This window comes from Miniopterus schreibersii (assembly GCF_964146895.1).
Source record: "Miniopterus schreibersii genome assembly, chromosome: 3".
NCBI lineage: Eukaryota > Metazoa > Chordata > Mammalia > Chiroptera > Miniopteridae > Miniopterus > Miniopterus schreibersii.
The window spans coordinates 38,362,821-38,383,910 of record NC_138103.1 but is presented as its reverse complement, the minus strand read 5'-3'; the positions used below and the strand labels follow the sequence as shown (position 1 = coordinate 38,383,910).

Here is a 21,090-nt window from a genome sequence, read left to right as displayed (position 1 = left end):
ACAAAGGATAACTTCTACTTGTTTTCAGAGCTTCTCCCAAGTCTGTTGTTTCTTAAAATTAAACAGCCTAAAATAATTTTTGTGCCAGAGAGACATATTTTAGAGTGGCAAGTTCTGTTCCCCTATAGCTCCTAGGCTACAAACCTGTGTAGCATGTTACTGTACTGAATACTGTAGGCAATTGCAATGCACTGATATTTGTGTAATGCATTACATTGCAGTGTTACAAGGGCTGCAAAGTCACTAGGTAATTGGAATTTTTCAGCTCCATTGTAATCATAAGGGATCACGTTGTACATGCTTTCTGGCCTTGACCAAACATCCTGATGTGGTACATAACTGTGTTGAGATGATTATGTAATTTCCTTTTTTTTTTTTTTTTTAATCTGTTAATATGGCTAAGTAGGTTGACGGATTTTTTTTTTTTAAGCCAACCTTGCATTCCCAGGGTAAGCCCCATTTTTGGTCATTGGGTGTTCTTTTTTACATATTGTTAGATATTTTGTTCTGCCCTCTCTTGAGATGAACTGTTTTATCCAAGGCCAAAATCTTCCATTTGTACACTGATTCTCTCTGTTCAATAATAAATGTTTAACTCTCTCTTAGATTATTCTCCTCAACATAAGCAAATATATTTTATTGTCTTACTTTCAAATGAAAACCAAAAAACCTACATTTGAATCTATATGCCATCCCATTTTCCTATTCCCCTAGGTAATAAAATTATTTATAGAGTTGCCTATAAACTCATACAAGAAGACTTTTTTAAAGAGTAGTGTTGCAAACACCATGTAGGAAACACCCAGCTTAAGAAATAAAACATTATCAACTCATTTGAATGCCTCTTTGAATCTTCCTCACTAGACTTCCCTCTGTTCACCAGATTTTATGTCTCTAATCTTGTTATTATCTCCTGCTTCCTGCACTGAGATTGTCCTTGTCAAAGTCACCATTGACTTCCAGTATGCTAAATTTGGTAGCCAATTGTCTGTCTTTTTCTAATTCAACTTTTCAGTATTCTTTGATTCTGTTGACCCCAGCCACCAATTTTTGAAAGTCTTGCCTCACTTGGTTTCTGTAACACCATCTTTGATTACGTATTCATAGTTGGAGAATGTTTCCTGTTCTGTCAGTTTATTCAGTATCAGTATTTCCCTTTCCCAAAGCTACTTCCCACTCCTGAATTGGCCTGTGTTTTTTCCCCATCCTTGAAATGTTGGGCACCCCTGGACTTATTTTTTTAACCTCCTCTGTTCCCTGTCCTTTCTTTCTCTTTGGGTTATCTCATAGCTTAAATATCATCCATAGTCTGATAATTCTTAGATCTCAGTAGCACCATTTATTTCCTGAACTCCAGACTTGCATATGTAATCGAATAATTACCTCTCCCTGAATGTCAAAACAGGATTTCTATCTTCCTCTAATCCCAACCCAAACCCACTCTTTCCTTCACTTTTGTCTCAGTAAATGGTACCTTTACCCACCTGGTTACCAGGTGTGAAAAGAGTTATCCTTGCTTCATCACTGTTACTCATACTGCATTCTCCGTCCATTAACAAAATTCATCCTAATTCCAACTACTTCTCATACCACCATTCCTACTACTCTAATCAAAATCCACCATTACCTCTTACTTCAGTTGCTGTAGCAGGCTCATAAGTGGTTCCCTGGGAGCCATTCACACACACTTTATGTTTTGTCTCACAACACCCAGAATGACTAAAGCCCCCTCCAATGGCTTTCTAGTCTTAAAATAAAATCTGAACTCTTCATTATGGATTCTAAGGCCCTGTCCAAACTGAACCCTGTCTACTTCTCCAGTCTCATCTCCTAACATAAGTGTTCTCAAAATTAAATGTGCATAAGCTCTGGAGATGCTAAACATCAATCTTACGCCACCCCCCACCCCACACATACACCAGTTGACTCTCATTCAGGTCATCTTGGGTCCAGACTATTAAGAAACAATGTTTTAGTAAATTTAGATAATAAGACAGGAATGTATTCTCACATTGAAGAAGCTTTTTTTGAATTTCATGCCTGCAAGACCTTTCATCCTTGTAAGTAAAGTTTGAAGAAGTTCTGCAGGTGAAACTGTTATGTCCACCCCACCCACCCACCTATTATTAGCAAATAGTATATCCTCTATATCATGGAAATATAATTTTCTTTATTTTTAATGTCTTCAAAACCCAGTAGTGGACACTATGCTTTTAGATAGGCAGAAAGGTGGCTAAGTTGAAATTTTGTCATCAAACTAGAGAGTCTTATTCTTTACATTCTTGTTGGTTGATGGTCCCCTTATAGTAGAGCTAAGTCTTTCCTTAGAAAAGAAGTTAGCCCTCAAATAAACCAAAATTTTTAGTGAACACTGAAATTCCTTTATGTTTGTAATCAAATTGCATTTTAGATTAGAATATATTTGACATCTTTACATTCAGTGACATGAGTTGTTTGCATCGGGCTATTTTGGTTTGGTTATTTATAATTCTCTTTCAACTTTGCAATTATATGGTCATCTCAGTTGCCATTTAAAAAAAATACTACTAACCCTACTAAGTTCTGTGGTCAAACAATGGATGGGCATTGGTGACATTTTATCTATATTTTGCAGGAAGTAAATTTGTTGTATTCTAATTTCAAATGAATAACTTCTGTGCTTCACAGTAAGTTGTGAAACATTTTATAGTAATTCATTTTAAAGATTGAAGGTTAGTGAGGTTAAAATAAAATGAAATTATCCCGCGTTAAGCAACATTCCCTACTCTTAATAATTTCCTCCTCTTTTTACCCAGAGGTAGTAGAATATTTATATAAATATTGTAGTTAATGTTGATTTTATACAGTACTCTCTGAGTTCAAAGCTGTTGTATATATCTCTGGGGTAGGCATAAGGTCAAATATATTCCTCTCATCTAAAGTACATTGAATTATGGTTTACTCGGCTACTAAAATGATAACTGACTTGGGCAAGTTACTGTGCCTTTCAGGGTTTCAGGTTTTTCTTCTATAAATTAAATGTTATTTTAGGCCAGGAGTCATTAAACTATATTCAGCAGGCCATATCCAACTGGATCTTGTCTAGACTATGAGCTAAGAATGATCTTTACATTGTTACAAAGGTTGATTTAAAAAAGAAGCACATGCACACCCTGGCCGCTGTTGCTCAGTTGGTTGAGCATTCTCCCATGCACCAAAGGGTTGCTAGTTCCATTTCCGGGCAGGGCACATGCTCAAGTTTCAGGCTCAATCTCCAGTAAGGGGTGTGCAGGAGGCAGCCGATAGATGTCCCCCCCTCCCCCCCACTATCCTTTCCTCTCTCACAAAAAACAAAAACAATAAAAAAATTTGTTATTTTTTTTTTTTAAAAGAAAGAAGACTATGCCACAGTGACACTTTATGGTCCACAAAACCTAAACTATTTACCATTTGACTTTTTAATATTTATAAATATTATCAAAGGATTATAATAAGAAGAAATGTGGTAAACTTACTTTAGTAATTAAAATGTCTTGGTCCTTTAAAGTTAATTCATTACAGCTTGGGAACATATGCAATTAATGAAGTTGTGTTATATCAACTACTTACTATATGTGAAAAAGCAAGTTTGAAAAAATTTAAATTCCCCTTGTCAAATTTTGTTTTAGGGACAATGAGCATGTAAAATAGTACCTTTGGGTTTGAAATATCCAAAGAGTTTCTGAAAATAATTTATGCAAATATTAAATGACATATTTGCATATGTTGTTCTAGTACTAAAATCACTGTATTTTTATATTTTCTTTTTCTCCATTTAGATAGAAGCAGATTTGGGATATCCTGGGGGTAAAGCAAGAATTATTCATAAGGAATCTGATATCATTACTGCCTTTGCTGTTAATAAAGTAAGTACACAGACTTTTTTCTGTTCTTCAAGTATTAAGTACTCAGAGCTGGAGAATGTTTCTTGCTGTCTATTTATTCAATATCAGTATTTCTTTTTCCCAGAGCTACTTCCTGCTCCTAAAATTGCAATCTGAACAAATTTTGTATTTTATAAAATGATTATATTGTTTGATAATTTTTTAAAAATATAGAGCAGATAAAATAATGTTTTATTACTACACAGAGAGAAGTATCAAGTAATATATGTGATAGCCTTTAGAATTTATACAACACATTATAAGGGTTAATCCAAATAAAACATTTTCTGCTTTCCTTATATGAATATGTTGAATGTGGGTCTTGATATTATATCAGATTTAAGCTTATGTAACTTATACAAATTCTCCCCTTTTGATTTATAGCTGTAATAGTTGCCCAACTAGAGTGTTTTCTTTGTATTCCTTAGCCTTCTACTCAGCATCTTCCTTAGAGGTACTCACAGAAGAGGTAGCTTTATGTCCATTTGTCCAAGGTTGAAATTTGTCTTAATCATTTTCCCCGTCTTCCTTTCCTAATTACTTTACTGTAGAGTTTATACTGACTTCTAGATACTCTTGTTTCCTTTTATTTTCATGAACTCGAAGTATATATACATATATTCTCTTTATGTATTTCTAATTTAAAAACAAGTTTTAAATACTGTTTAGATGTATATCCTGTGTCATCCATTCAGCAATCATTTCACCAACATGTTCTCCTCTTTCTGTGCTGTGTCTCTCCTTTGATTTCTCTTGGATAGTTCCTTTATCATTCTTTCCTCATCTTTTCCTGTCTCCTTTGTTTCATTTCCCTCTCAGACGGCTTCCCCTGAACAATGACTGGTTCTATCAAGACAGGCAGGTTTTGCCCTGCCTGGCTTGGCTCAGTGGTCTGAGTGTGGATCAGTGGACCAAAGGGTCATGGGTTTGATCGCCTGTCAAGGGCACGTACTTGGGTTGCAGGTTCGATACCCAGCCAACTAGTAATGAACAGTCATTCATATATACAAAGTCTGCCATTTACTGTGTAAGAGTGTACCTGTTTAATTTTTATTTCTCCAGATTTGTTAAATTTGTAGCTGAGAAATAATACCTTTGCTTTACGTTGCATTATTTTAAATGCCACTGAGCCCTGGCCAGTGTGGCTTGGTTGGTTGGAGCATCATCTCGTACACCGAAAGGTGACAAGTTTGATTCCTGGTCAGGGCACATACTCAGGTTGTGGGTTCGATCCCTGGTCAGGGTGGGTACAGAAGGCAGCCAATCAATATTTCTCTCATACATTGATGTTTCTCTCTTTCTAAAATCAATTAAAAAAATAAAATAAAAGTGCCAATGAGATTGAACTTTTCCCATTTGTTTAGTTGTGAACTGTTTCAGAAACTGTGAAGGATCTGAGACATTCCCCTGCATTTAAGTTAAAAGTTAGCTTTCACAATTTAATGGATGCTGTTAAAAAACACAAGACCCCTGGACCAGAGACAAAGGACAGTTTATTTCTAGCAGCAAAAGCAGTAGCCAAGTACCACTATTTTTACACTGGTTCCTGAGCTGTAATTGCAAAGCAGCAGGATGAAGGCCAGATGATATCTGCACACAAGGTGGTTTGCATTACAGGAGAGGAACACTGAGTTTAGGGAACCCCAGATCTCTTCTAATGATAGTGAGCATACCTGCCCTTTGATTTGATGGGAGAGATTATAGCTATATAGACATCCTAGAGATAATACTGTGGAGCAAAGGGCAGCCTGTGACTCATTCACAAGATGTGCACAAGAGACCCAGGGAGAATTCTCTCCCAGCCATCTAGCTGCATCCTTTTTCCACTTATCTCTGGGGTCTCAGTTTTCTCCTAATTGGTTTGTATTAGCATTTTCCATAATGATGGAAATATTAATCCTCTTTTTTCTTTGCTGTCAATATCTTTCCATTTTCTGCTTTAGAGGTATACATTTTTAACTCATAGGTGTTTAAAATTTTATATCATTTAATCTGACCAATTTTTCATTTATGGTCTTTGGCATACTTCCCCCACCTTTTCTCTACCTCTACACTTTTTCTTTACGATCCTTTCCCAGATTCTGTTTTTCTTTCCTGAGATTGAAAGGCTTTAGGTAAAAGTGGTATTATTTTATTTGAATAATTCACTACTCTTTCTTTGCTTTGGTGTTCTTTATCTCCCTCATCTTTCTCTACCTTCCAGGGCCCCTATCTTCTTCAACATCTCCCTACCAATTTCTAGACTATGTAAACCTTAGGGAGATTGTACCATTCTAGTAAACTAGGGAGACAGTTTAGAAATAAAGTAGAAAACATCCATTATCAATTAAAGCTGGCTTTCTGTTGGATGCTCTTGAATTCTTAGAACATAAACATATCTCAAGGCTCTAGCTGATGATTATTACACTCAAAATTTAATTATTAAAATTAATTTAAAATAGTCACTTGTGAGAATGCTATATATTCTGTACTTTAAAGTTATCATTTCTCGAGGCCATTTTGTTGTTTTCATGTTCAAAAGTATTTCATGTTGTATTTTATTATTGAAAAATTACCATATGATTTATTTTTCAGGCAAATAGAAACTGCATAGCAATTGCTTCAAGTCATGATGTTCAAGAACTGGATGTTTCTGGAATTCTGGCTACACAGATCTATACTTGGGTAGAAGATGATATAGAAATGGAGGCCAAAGGGTACCCTTATACATTGTTTTTATTCAGTAACATTGCAATTTGAATGATGATTCCACGGAACTATAACTTTCAAAAGATTTGTTAATGGAATATTGCGAGATTATAAGTGGAAGCTCAGATACTAAAGAGTAAAGACTGTGTGTTAGGAGCTTTAAAGAAGGTAATTGAGGGTTAAAAGAGAATAAGTAAAGGGATTTGAAGTCATTCACTAGGAAGTTATTGTCTGTGAGTTAAAAGTTAAGAGTTGGGGACAATTTATTTTAAAGGGATACATAAAGTCTTGTGTTAGAGCTTTCAGTTATAATAGAAGAAAAAAATGGGTTGCTTTCATTCTGGTTGACATTCCTCTACAGGTCAGAAGATTTCCTGGTTATACATGCTCGTGATGATTTAACAGCTGTGCAAGGTTCAACCCCATATACACATAGCAATCCTGGTACTCCAATCAACATGCCTTGGCTTGGTAGTACACAGACTGGCAGAGGAGCATCCGTGGTATGTTAAGTTAAAAATATTTGTATGTATATACTCTATTTTTTTCTCTAACTTAATAGATAGATCATTTAACCAATGTGATCTAAAAATTGTTAACTTTTTCGTAAGTCATAACTTGCTGCAAATTGTAAATTTTGGTTATGAAGAATAGTATATGTTTTCATTTTTAAAAGAGAAGAAAATACTTTAAATAAATAATTTAAAATACAAAGAGCTGTATTTGTTTTTAAATATATTTTTATTGATTTTAGAGGGACAGGAAGGAAGAGGGAGGGAGAAAAAGAGAGAAACATTGATGTGAAAGTGAAACATTGATCAGCTGCCTTCTGCACTCCCCCTACTGGGGATCAGGCCAAAACCTGGGCATGTGCCCTGACTGGGAATCCAACTGGCGACCTTTTGGTGCACAGGAAGACACCCAACCAACTGAGCCACACTGGCCAGGGCCAAAGAACTGTATTTTAAGTAATAATTACTTAAAACTTATTGGACCAAATCAGTAAGCTTCAGCCTATGGATTAAATTTTACCCACCACCTGTTTTTGTATAGACAACATACTAAAAATGGCGTTTACATTTTTCAATGGTTGAAAAAAGCCAAAAGAAAAATATTATTTCATGACACATAAAAATTATATGAAATTCAAATTTCAGTGTCTATAAATAAAGTTTTATTAGAATGTAGCCATAGTCATTTGTTCATATTTTGCCTATGAATGCTTTTATGCTACAATGATAGAATTGAGTATATGAGACAGAGACCATATGCCCATAAAGCCCAAAATATTATCTGGTCCTTTAGAAAAAAAGGTTTGCTAACCCCTATTCTAGACAATATCTTTTAATAGGTATCAGACTAACAACTATACCCATATTAAGTATGGCTTTCTTTTAATGCTGAGACAAATATATTATTCTTTTGTTGAACAAATGAAAACAATGTAATTGTTTTAAATTTAAGCAAAGTATAAAATGCCGATGAACTGAAACAACTTTTCTATAGTAATGGAAGATCTGCTTGAGCCCTGATTGCCAAAGATGTGATCCATGTTGAAACCTCCATGAGATTCCTTTATTGATAATTAGGATATAGGAATTAATACACAGAATTAAAGAAACTGAGCCCCTTAGTTCCTCAGTGACTTTCTAGGTGGCACAGTTTTCTTTCCGTTTCCTATGTCCTGTAGAATTCTTTGGTCAAAAAAAAATTTTTTTTCACTAATTAGTAAGGGTAATTATTTAAATAAAGGCTCAATAATCTTTAATAGTATCTGATAATATTTTATATTTAATGCAGATCCTTTATTGCTCATATCTTACCATTCTTTGAGATATCTGTTATAGCTGTTACAATTACTCCTATGTATCATTCTTCAGCTGAAGCTTTAGATCCACAAAGGTCAAGTGATTTAATTCAGGTCACTATCTCAAATTTTGTTTTTTTGTTTTGTAATCCTCACCTGAGGATATTTTAGAGTGGGAGGGAAGGAGGAGGAGAGAGAGAGAGAGGGAAAGAGACATTAATATGAAAGAGACATATTGATTGGTTGCCTCCCACAGGTGCCCTGACTGTGGCTGGGAATTGAACCTGCAACCCAAGTATGTGTCCTTGACCAGGAATCGAACCCATGACCCTTCAGTGCATGGGCCGATGCTCTAACCACTGAGCGTAACACTGGCCAGGGCTCACTATCTCAAATTTGTGGTAGAACTTATATCAGAGCCCTCCATTCCCCTTAGCTCATTGATTTCAGGTAGGAGCATTTTAAAATTAAATTGAAGAATTTGAAAAGCATTCTAGTAATATTCAAATGAATAACTTGGTCATTAACAGTTATTTTTTTCCAGTTGACAGATATATTAAAATTCATTTATAAAACCTACTGATAGCTCAGCCAGCGTGGCTCAGCTGTTGAGCATCATCCTATGGTCCAGGAGATTGAGGTTCAGTTCCCAGTCAGGGCACATGCCTGGGTTTCGGGCTCAATCCCCAGTAGGGGGCATGCAGGAGGCAGCTGATCAATGATTCATCATTGATGTTTTTATATCTCTCTGTCTCTCTTCCTCTCTCTGAAATCAATAAAGACATATTAAAAAAAACACACCTACTGATATTATCATCTTTTATAGGGGAATGTAAAGATAATATACAAAATATATGAAAAGAAATGATAGGCACTTTTTCCAACTCCAGTTTCAGAGAATATACAATTCAGTTCTTTCTGTAACAGGTTTCTTTGCTGATCTCTCTGCTTCCACACTTGCTCCCTTTGTTCTGTACACAGCAACTAGAGTTGCTGTTTTCTAAAGCATCACTCAGGTTGTCACTCCCCTGCTTAACGCTTTCAGATTTCCCAGTTCAACTTGAGAAAAACAAATCCTTATTAACATGGCCTCTAAGGCCCTATGTGATTTAACCCCTGCCGGCTTCTGGCAGCCTCCTCTCCCTTCATTCCACACCTGATTCTCTTTGCTCTAGTTACAGTGGCCTTCTTTCTGTCATTGGAACACATCAAGTTCATTGCCATGTCAGAGCCTGTGCCTTGCATTCTGCTTAAAATGCTCTTTTTCTGTTTAAACTTTCAGATCTCAACTCAGATTCCCATAGATTTTCCTTGCTTACCTAGTGAAGGCATCTGCCCCTCCCTACTCTACCCCCAGTTGCCCTATGTCATATTATTTCATTTTATCATCTTTGTTGCCTTTATCAGTTTTGAAATTATCTATTATTTGGATATCTTTATACCCTCTGGAATGTAAGCTCTTAGAGAGGTTACTTTATGCCTGCCTTATACACTGATGAGCTGTAACTGAAATGGTGTACAACATATAGTAGGTGCTCTGAAAATATACTCCAGAACATTGTAATATAGAATTTACCATTGTCATTTCTCGTAGGACTGAATTTTCTTCCTCTCTAAAGAAGGACATATTTTTAGTTGGGGGCATTGTGATTTGTAACCATAAGTACCCATATTTGGATTGTCCCACTCCATCCTCAAGAAAAAGATACCTATATGTAATACTCTTTTTTTATATGGATCTTCTAAAATAATGACTTTTTTCCCTTACAATGTTTTACATATGCTTTCAAAACTTATTTAAAGTTGTGTTTGTGTATTTTTTTTACTTATCGTTTTCCTTTGATACTTCAGTCAGAAAATATCATTTAGGTACAAAAAAAGATAAAAGAAAGAACAGAAATCTTTAGGCATTCCTTTAAGAGGAACATGAGATATAAACATGACGTTTACTAAACAAAATTTTAACATTCATCAGGTTTTCCTTTTTTGTGGAGAATTGAGAAAATATTTTCTTAATCCTCCCATTATTATATTGAATTATGAACACTAACAAAAAAGAACATTTGTTATAACCAACTTCTGCCTTATTGGAATATTATCTGTATCTTTATATACCTTTTCATATTTCTATCCCTTTCCAGTTCTGCTGGATAATCTCTTCCCTTCCTATCAGATACCCACTTCCCTCACTACTTTAGGCTAATTGAACATTTTAAAATTCAAAACAACAAAAAAGCTACATTATACCATTGGTATAAACTTAGGGTAATATGTAACTGTAGTTATGGTGCTGTGTAATATAGGAAATATTCTATAAATTAAAATTATCTTTTTAATTTTACATGTATATTTTACTTTTATTTGACAGGCTTTGTAAATCATTCAAAACATGATTTACAAATGGGTTAATAAACAGATCCAAACTCAATTAAAAATTTATACAATTTTCTGTTTACCTCTTTTTTTTTTTTTTTTCACATGCTTCTGCCTGTCTTTTTAACCTTATACTATTCAGGATTATTCCAATAAATTTAATGGGATCAGAAAAGAATTGGCAAGAAAGGAGGTAAGACTAAATACTCAAGGTGAATTTGTTCCTAGAGCCTAGTCAATGATGCAGAAAATGTATGTACACTGAAATGTAAGAGAGCTAAGCTTTAAACTTAATTTCTGTTACCATATTTAGTGTTTTTACCACTCATCATGGCAATTATGGAATCACATATAAATAAATAAATAAATTTTATTTGAATGTCCTGTCACAAGTAAAATTTTTAATACTACTATAACTTTTTTCTTTGTTAACAATTTTTCTTTGTTAACAGATGATTAAGAAAGCCATTAATAATGTCAGAAGAATGACTTCTCACCCCACTCTTCCTTACTGTAAGTGATAATAGTCATTATTCTAAGGAATTTAAAGGAAGCTTTTAGTTTAAATCAAAAGATAGTCAACATTTATTTTCCTTTTTTTATAGATAATGTTTTGTAGATAATGTTTGCTAGCAAATAAGACCTTCATTCAAAATGGGATAAAAACAGAAATTTTTTTAATTAATAGAGAAGCCTAACTTAATGTAGTAAATTTTTAGCATTTTTACTATATATTTTTAAGTTAGCACACTTTATTTTTTAACATTTCTGGGCTCTCTATACAATGTTAAGTTGTAGTTGATAATTATCGTTTTAGCAGTAGGATCACTTCCATCTTTTCTTACATAAACCAAAACCATATCTTGGTCATTTATTGCCTCATCACAATCAGTTTGTATTTTATTACTATTTCATCAACTTGTCTTTTATCAGACATAGGCATAGGAAGTGGTTGTTATAATAGTCTTCTAAGGTAGGATATATATATTTTGCGTTAATCTTTCTATTAATCTCAAAAGTTTTTCTTTGACGAGGAACTTTATTAATGGGGAATTTATTGGAAGTATTGAAGCAGAGAAAAAAATAATAGAGACAGTTTTAAAATTAACTAGTGGGTTAAAATCAATATTCATATTCGCATGTGAGTATTCCAAATTTTTTTTTTTAAATATATATATCTTTATTGATTTCAGAGAGAGAGAGAGAGAGAGAGAGAGAGAGAGAGAGAGAAACATCAATGATGAGAGTCATTGATCAAGCCCACAACCCGGGCATGTGCCCTGACCGGGAATCAAACCCCAATCTCCTGGATCAACTGCTGAGCCACTCCCGGCCGGGCATCCAAATTTTTTTAAATATAATTTTTAAGTTCTTCTACCACACAGTAACAAAAATAGAACATGTTCATTAAGAGGTATTCATGCCCCTTCAATTTAATAATCTATAAAAATTTTTCACCTTTTTTTGAGAGATACTCTGATAAAATACAATGGACAAAACCAGTTCTTTTCAACTTAATTATTGTAAGCATCTATTATTAAAATTGTACATCAGTGTCCAATAAAAGGATTCAAGAGAACCATATATTTAAAATGAAGAGACTAATTTCTGTTACTTATACTAGAGGAATAAAATAATATAAAAAATTAATCTGTTTTTACTACCCTTAATTTATTCAACACTTAGAAGTATCTTTTCTATCTAATGTGAAGTGAAAACTAAAAGTCAGTCACGAAGCATAGAGAGCAAGGAGTCAAATGTGTTTTATATACAAAGTCTAAATAATATTACCCTCACAGCAAGAAACATTAGGCATTGCTTAAAAATCTATCTTGATTCTATACAGTAGGGTTTGGAAATGTCCTGAAATATTGAAAGGATTTCATTTCTTCTCCTCTCCATAGCATGTGTCCTGACAGGTGACTAGTTTATAGGAAATATTCTCTACCTCAATCCCATACATATAAATAAAGAGATCCCTAGTTTCAAAGGCAGTTAATGGACTTATTTTCAGAGTCATTAGGTAACATCAGATCACTTCTGTCTTAGGATAAGAACTTTCTCTCTTCAAGGAAGTATCATAACTGGCAGATAAGTGATGTGAAAAATTAAAAGCCAATTAATAGCTGAATTTTTTTCAGTATATCTTATCATATCATAAACAGGTGCCACAGATAGTAATTTAATTCAACACTAAACACTTTTTGTGTAGTGAAAATGTTATGAGACAGGATTTTTGAAAATTTTACTCTTAATTTCAGATATCTCATAATAGTTTCTTCCTTTGGAGTAGATCTTTAAAAAATCTTAATCAGTAGAAAGCAATATTTTTTTACTTCTATGCTACAGAAATTTTTAGAAGTTAGACTAATGGGTTGGATTAAAATAGAAATGGGAGTTTTAAAATGACTTCCTTTTTAAAACTGTGAACTTATTAAGACTTTTACCATTGTGGTTAACCCATTCCTTACAGCTTTGATATAATACTCTTCAGTTGCTAATGAGGAATATTTGCTCATACAACTTGGTTAGCTTACAAAGGCTTTAAGAGACTATTTCATTTTATATGTCAGATACTAATAATTAAGTATTTTTCTCAAGTAAATGAAACCAGAAATAATATTAGAAAAATTTGTGTTGTTTTTAAATGCAGCTAGCCCTATTTGTTTTTTTGTATAAGCTGAGCAAGACTGTTCGGGTAGAGGGAAAAGAGCCAACATCCCAGTCTCAAGAATTCTACCCCCCTTCCACCCCAGCCTAGTGTTAAAACATTACAAAACAATTAAAGTCACTTACTTTAAATACTTGGTAAGGATTAAGGAATCTTGACTAACATATGACTAGCAATGTGCTAGATCTTAACATACAGTAATAAAATTTCTCATGACCTCTATACCTGATTAATACTAATAATTATACCTAACATGAATTGAGACCTATATGTATCATCATTCTCCTTTTATGGTAACGAAATAGGCTCAGGGAGATTAAAATAAGTTTTCTAGTATCACACAATTAGTAAATGGTGAAGTGAAGAATTAGTAATTATTTTGCTTGTTCATATTTCTCAATGAAACAAATAACGTATTTTGGGATACTGAGTCAATCAGAATAACTACTAGAAATGTTTTTTTATCATAACATTCAAAGCCTTCTACAATCTTTTTTCATTTAAACATTAATAGTATTACTGATAAGAATTGGCTCATTAGTAATCCCAAGAATTTAAGTAGTTATCATTAAAAGCTGTTTATTAAAGGCTATTAAAGCATCATTGAGATCATTTCAAAAAGAAATAAAATTTATAGATGTCTGCTTTAATTGCTTCTGTTGTTTTGTGTGAGAATATGTTCTCAGTTAAATAAAAGTATGTCATATAACTGTTTTTAAGATGAAGAGTATTCAAGTGCAATTTCGTACAAAGGTAAATTCATGTAAATTGACTATGATTCATTTCTTAGGTGTTTCTTCCATAAAGATTTTTACATTGGATTAAAAAATAAATTTTCCAATGATTCATGAAATAAATTTACAATTCTTGCCCACTTATAATGCAGATCTAATAGGAGCTCAAGATGGAAGTGTCAGAATGTTTGAATGGGGCCATTCCCAGCAGATAACCTGCTTTCGATCTGGCGGCAATTCAAGAGTTACAAGAATGAGATTCAACTACCAGGGAAATAAGGTAGTATATAAAAATGCAAATGGGAAAATGGCTGGATTATGTTGGAGGTGTATAAATATTACTAGTGTGGGTTTCTGAAAAATACAGCTCAGTGAGCTATAATAGTAAAACATTAATCTACATGAAATTTTTTTCTAAAAATTCTCTCCAAGAACGCTTACATTTGTTTGGTTCTTCCTGGAAAGACATTTTATAGATGTCTGTTAAAATTAACTTAAATGATGCTTAAGGACCAAATGATGATAGGACCACTTTCTATGACACATTTTTTTATTAAATACTTTGTTTATCCTCTGAAACCTCATATGGTCAAGTACCAGGTAGCAAACAACATATTGGAACTTCTTAGAAATGGAGATTATTAGAAATGGAGATTATTGACTCTACTTCAGACCTACTGAATCACTGTCTGCATTTTAATTAGATACTCTGATGATATGTACACACATTAAAGTTTTGAGAATCACTGCTCCAAAACAGGGAATCTACAAACTATAACCTAGCTACCTGTTTTGTAAATAAAGTTTTACTGGGACACAGCTACTCCATTCATTATTTGTTTTCTATGATTACTTTTCCACTATAATGGCAGAGTTCAAGATAACAAAGACCCTTAGAGCTGGCAAGCCTAAAATATTACTGTTCTTTTAAAAAACTATATTATTGTTCTTTTCAAAAACTCTTCAAGGCTCCACATTGTGTCTAGAAACCCAAATTCTTCAGCATAGCCTTCAAGACCTTCTACAATCTGAATTATTTTCCAGATTTAACACTCATTATAATCTTCCATATAAGACATTTTAAGACACAACAAATTATTCTTCATTACCTGCCCAAGTATCTTTGACAGGCAGTCAACTTATTGTTTATTCACTTTAGCCATGATAGTGCCAAATATCAGTACCTAAGTATGTTATCTTCCTTAGTAGGGAAGCCTACTGGTGTAAATGGAACCATATCACAGTAATGCTCATTAGTTTGTCAATTATGAATAGAAACGGGCTGCCAGAAGTCATTGAACATTGCAAAAAAACTAAGGGCCTAAAAGGGGGCATTAAGCAAAATAAATGACCTATGAGGAACAATTTCTCAGATCCAGAAAGATACTACATTCTAAAACAAGAACAAGCTGCTATGAAACAAAATCAGTAGAAGGAAAAAAAGAATTATTGAAAATTAAAACCATGTAATTCCCCCAAATTGGGTTTGTGGGACAACTACTCATTATAAGGGCTGAAGAACAGCTGAATGTAAATAGCTGAAAATCAAGTTCGTGATTGAGAAGTACAATTAGGAAATTATCCCATGATAAAAAATAACCCAAGAAATGAAAGGACTAGGTTCAGGAAAATTTATAAAAGACACTTAAAAGATATTTCAGAATATGACAAAAAAATGATGAAAGAGAAACATTATATTCAAAGAATAAAATAAAGATTTCCCCAAAGCAAAGAAAAACTAGACTTTTAAAAAAGGAAGGGCCTACCAAGTACTAGAAGTATTGTGAAACAAAACATGCCTAGATATATCCTGATTATTTCATTTCTGTTTTATTTTTAATTCAAGGATAAAGAGAGCTTTTATTTTAGGAAGGAATAGAGGTAACAGTGGTTACTTAGAACCTCTTTACCACCCCCTCCAAAATTGTGACATTGGCCCCCTCCAAAATAGGTTGCAAATAGACAGTAGAACAATATTCACAGAATTCTGATGGACAAGTAATGAGAACTATGAGTTTGATGTCTATCTAAACTATTATTCATATTTGATGGCAAAATAAACACATTTTTAAGTATTCAGAGACTTAGCACATTCCATATATCCTTTCTGAAAAACATACCTAGATCTACTCCAAAAAAAACATGAGAAATAACAAAAAGGATAGCCCCTAGAAAAATATCTATAACAAATATAGTAAGCAGTTGGTTAATATTCCTAATATTAGCCCTATGAATCAATTTTTTTAATATGTTTTTATTGGTTTTAAAGAGAGAAGAAGGGAGAGAGAGAGAGAAATATTGATGAGAGAGAAACATAGATCGGCTGCCTTCTGCATGCCCCCTGCTTAGGATCGAGCTTGCAACCTGAGCATGTGCCCTGACCAGAAATTGAACCTGGGACCTCTTGGTTCATGGATCCACACTCAACCACTGAGCAACACTGGTCGTTCTAATCAAATTTTTTAGACACAGCTTAATAGGTAGACAAAGGATATGTACAATTTATTAAATATCAATTTATTAATATCAACTTATTAAAATATGCATGGCCAGTAACCCTTACTAATAATTGAAAGAATGCACACTAAAATGAGCCATTTTTCTGTAAATTGACAAATATTTAAAATTTTAGTAATATGCAATGTTAACTAATGTGTAAGAAAACTGGGTGTGTAAACTGATATTACCTCTTAGGATTTAATTTTGTCTTCACTTACCAGTTTTAGATGACACAGCTTTCCCATTTCTAGATATCTATCCTACATAAGTATTCAAAGGTATATGTACAAAAATGTTCAAAGCAGCCCTTTTTATAGTAGTGAAAATTGGAAAATGTCTGTAAGGAAAAGTTAAAAAGCTATAATACACAACTATATAGAGTAACACTACACACCACAAGAATGAGGTTGATTAATATGTACCAATGTGGAAAGATGGTTATAAGTCAAAAATGTAATTATGGAGCTTTACAATAAATTTTACAGTAAATACAATTGTGAAATTGTATTTATTATGATCCTAATTTTAAAAAAAATTATGTGGGAATGTTTGAATATTCATAGAACAAATCTCAGAGGGAACCTATGAAATTGTTAATAATTGTTAGATCTGGAAATGGGAGAGGGCAAGAATCCAAAGTAGACATTTGTTTTATTTTATATACTTTTTATATGTATTATTTTTTATAATCAAAAGAAAAATTTCTAGCAGTCTCACTCATCCTTTAAGAGCTCTATCATATAATCCCTTTCTGGAATATTTGACATCTTCCCAGTCAAATTGCTCTGAGTTTTCATAGTGGAATTCTTTTACTGTGATAATCTGTGTTTTATTGTACTCTCTGTGTTGTTTACATGTTTTCCTTATTGTATATTTCTGCAAGTTCCCATTTTGTCTTTTTCAAATGAACAATTTTCTATCTTATACATGTTAAAACTTTGTCACATAGCTTAATGTATAAATACAGTATCCTGTTTTTGGAGTACTTATAGAGAATATATAGACTATTCTGTTGGTTAGTATAATAAAATGTGCATCTGGTATTTATTGTTTAAGTATAGCGTTGAAATTTTTTAAGCAGTAGCTAAATGTTTTTCTGGATGCATAGGTAAGTAAAAAGTCAATCAATCTATTAATCAAATGTTTAAGAGTCAAAATATGCAATTCACAGTAAGGATAAGGGTAAATATGTGCTATTATATTTGTATTAAACACTTAATTTTTTTCTCTCTAAGTTTGGAATAGTTGATGCTGATGGATATTTAAGTTTGTATCAAACAAACTGGAAATGTTGTCCAGTCACTGGAAGCATGCCTAAGCCATACTTGGTAAGCCAAGAACTCCTAACTTCAAAATTTTATGAATTTTTATTTTAAACACCAAGAATATATATTTGAGGCAAGAAATATTAAAGCCAAAAAATAAAATCTATCTAGTTCTATGTATTCAGTGTTTACTATAAGCTTCTGTCCTTGTATTATGTGAAAAAAAATCTCTAGTAACTTGCGAAGTTAACCTGTTTATAACCAACATGGTACCTCCAGAGTCCCATGCAACCTGTGAGTTACTCAAACCCTTTTCCAGCCTCACTAAGCTGCAGTGGGTATTATACCTAAAAAGAAGGATCGGAAGCCCAGTGCATCTGGCCGCTTTTCTGCAGTTATCCCTCATGAAGAAACAAAGTAGAAAGTGTATTCTATAGCTGGCACTATTATTTTCTTTCTCATCTCTTTTTAAAAAAAAATTGATATATCTCAATTCAGGACCACACAGGCTTAATGAATTGTCTACAGCTTCACAAGCACTGATTTTAAATATAACATATTCTTTAGTAAAGCCCTTTATAGGACTAAGCAATATCTATCGAGAAAAAATTAAGAATACGGGTTAAGATTCTGGTAATTCACCCAAGGTTAAATGCTTGAGTATAGTACTAACCTAAGGGAGTGTTGATGAAGTACCTTGAAAGAATATTTATTTTTCCTCATATTTTTATTAAGCCAACAGATTTAAATATACAAGTTTATGTTCCCTAAGGTACTGTCTTTATTTTTTTATTTTCAAAGAGATAAATTGGATTAAAATGTACATTATTGACTTTGGAGGATTAAAGGAGATTTTGTTTGTTTTAAGGACATATTCTCTAGCCCAACTCCAATAGTGATCAGGGGGGAATGGGGAAGTGACTCAGAGGGAAAATCTTCATTCAATGATTTTGACATAATTTAAAAAGTCATTTCTTATTGAAGAGAAACATCTGAACAAACGTAACTTGGAAGCCTTTATAATTGACTAAGCCTCTCAATATTTTAAGATATTATGTGATATAATATTGAAAAACACTAAATTTTAAAATTTTGTTGATTTATTAGTAATGTTTTCATATATATGAAACATTATTTAATAGTTTAAATATTTCTGAAAATAAATAATTTTTCCCAAGAATCTGATATTCTAGTTTTTGTCTTCCAAAACAAAAATTTTTAGAAACATTCCAAGTGAAATATTTAGAGTTTAACCTCCTTTTGTTTCCCTTTGAACTTTTGGTTGAACAAAAGCAAAGGACACAGTAAAGGGTCATGACATGTGCAGCTTATTTAAATGGTTCAGGAATAGGGGTGTGTGTGTGTGTGTGTGTGTGTGTGTGTGTGTGTGTGTGTGTGTGTAAAAGTGTATGAAAGAAGGAGAGGCAAAGCAAATGTGGCAAATGTTAAAAATGGGTGAATACGGGTAAAGGGTGTATGAGAGTTCTCTGTATTACCCCTGAACCTTTTATAAAGTTCAGGGGGAAAAAGATGCAAAGGGTGTAAGCCATAGATTATATGATCACTTTTTGATTCATGCACCTACCTGGTTATAAAACTGTTAATAACATTAACATTTGTTGTTTATAACCATTACAGACTTGGCAGTGTCATAACAAAACAGCCAATGATTTTGTCTTCATTAGTTCCTCCTCTCTAATAGCCACAGCTGGTCTTTCAACTGACAATAGGTAAGAGATTTTAACTGAAATTAAAGTGTGTATGTGTATAGCTGAGCTTTATTTTTAATTGCTTTATGCCTCAAGAATGTTTCTATAATCATGTTTAAATATTTTTATTTTAAAAATTGTTTCTTTGGGCATTTTTAGCATTCTAATTTTAAATTTAAGGATATCCTGGTGCCATTAAAAACAAAACCCAGGTAAAACAGGGTAAAGGGAGTCGAATACATGGTGATAAAAGGAGACTTCACTTTGGGTGGTGAATACACAATGCAGTATACAGATGATATATTATAGAATTGTACACTTGTAACCTGTATAATTTTATTAAGCAATGTCACTCCAATAAGTTTAATAAAATTCAAAAATTTTTTGAAAACAAAATCTATTATTTTTGTATTTTTAATATTCTGTTAAGACTTTAGTGTAAGAAATAAGGTTTGCTTGTTGGGGGAATTAATTTTTTTTTCATATTATTACCTAGTTGTTGAGAAAGCTTGAGGCAGAAAAACACACCAAACATGCTGTGAGTTATTGGCCATGCTAGTTAGTTAATCCTCAGTGTGGCTCTATTAGGTAAATGAGCAATTTTCAACCTTTTTTATCTCATGGCACACATAAACTAATTATTAAAATTCTGCAGCACACCTAAAAGATATTAATTTTTGCCCATCTGACAAAAAAATAGGTATAATTTTGATTGACATAGAAAAACAAATAATAATAGTAATTACCTACCCTTTTTGCTCCAAAGTGACTTTTTAAAAAATCAGGTGCCTATACTTGTATGTAAGGATTTCTAGTACCAAGAATTAACCAATCAGATGCAACCTTTTTATGCTACATGACCAATAAGATTCAACTCTATTATATTACCTATATATTTATGGTTCAAGACAGAGCATTTACACCAATGGCTATCGATGCATTGGCTGTTGTCATGTTTTTTAATTTGACAATCTAAGGGACAAGAGGTCAGTGCCCCTGACTAAATAGTCAGGTATTTCATGTTTTAAAAATTCTTGTGGCACACCAGTTAAAATCACTGTTTCACAAAAAGAAACTCAGAAAGACTTGTGCAATAGTGGTAACCCATCCCCTCAAAAACTTTAAATATGCAAGAAAATGTCTTCTGCCTCCATCTCCACACCCCTACTTTTGACTTCCCTCACACTGAGTTATGAGATCAAGGCCAAGTGAGGCTGCTGAGCTTTTATATTTATCTGTAAGGCCTCACTTTGCCCTAGAAATGGGATTATAAGAAAATGAATTTTTCAACCCATCTTCCATAGAAATTTTTGCCTATATTGGTGCCTCTTTTACAACTCAAGGAAAGGGGTAAAAGCTGCTCCCATTCATAATAGAAATAAGTTTTCTTTGTACTCCAGAAAATTTAATGTATCCTGCTATTTGTATATGACAGTCTATTA

General features: G+C 33.0%; 1 protein-coding gene across 3 annotated transcripts in view; it reads left to right on the top strand.

The window, feature by feature from the left end:
- Positions 1-21,090, top strand: part of DMXL1 (Dmx like 1) — a 124,568-nt gene that overhangs the window by 95,229 nt on the left and 8,249 nt on the right. For all 3 annotated transcript variants that reach the window (XM_081133425.1, XM_081133424.1, XM_081133426.1), the window contains 7 exons: positions 3,798-3,884; positions 6,477-6,598; positions 6,952-7,093; positions 11,223-11,283; positions 14,328-14,455; positions 17,910-18,002; positions 19,578-19,669. In XM_081133425.1, coding sequence (XP_080989551.1) covers positions 3,798-3,884; positions 6,477-6,598; positions 6,952-7,093; positions 11,223-11,283; positions 14,328-14,455; positions 17,910-18,002; positions 19,578-19,669 — 725 coding nt within the window. The remainder of the gene's footprint in view (positions 1-3,797; positions 3,885-6,476; positions 6,599-6,951; positions 7,094-11,222; positions 11,284-14,327; positions 14,456-17,909; positions 18,003-19,577; positions 19,670-21,090) is intronic.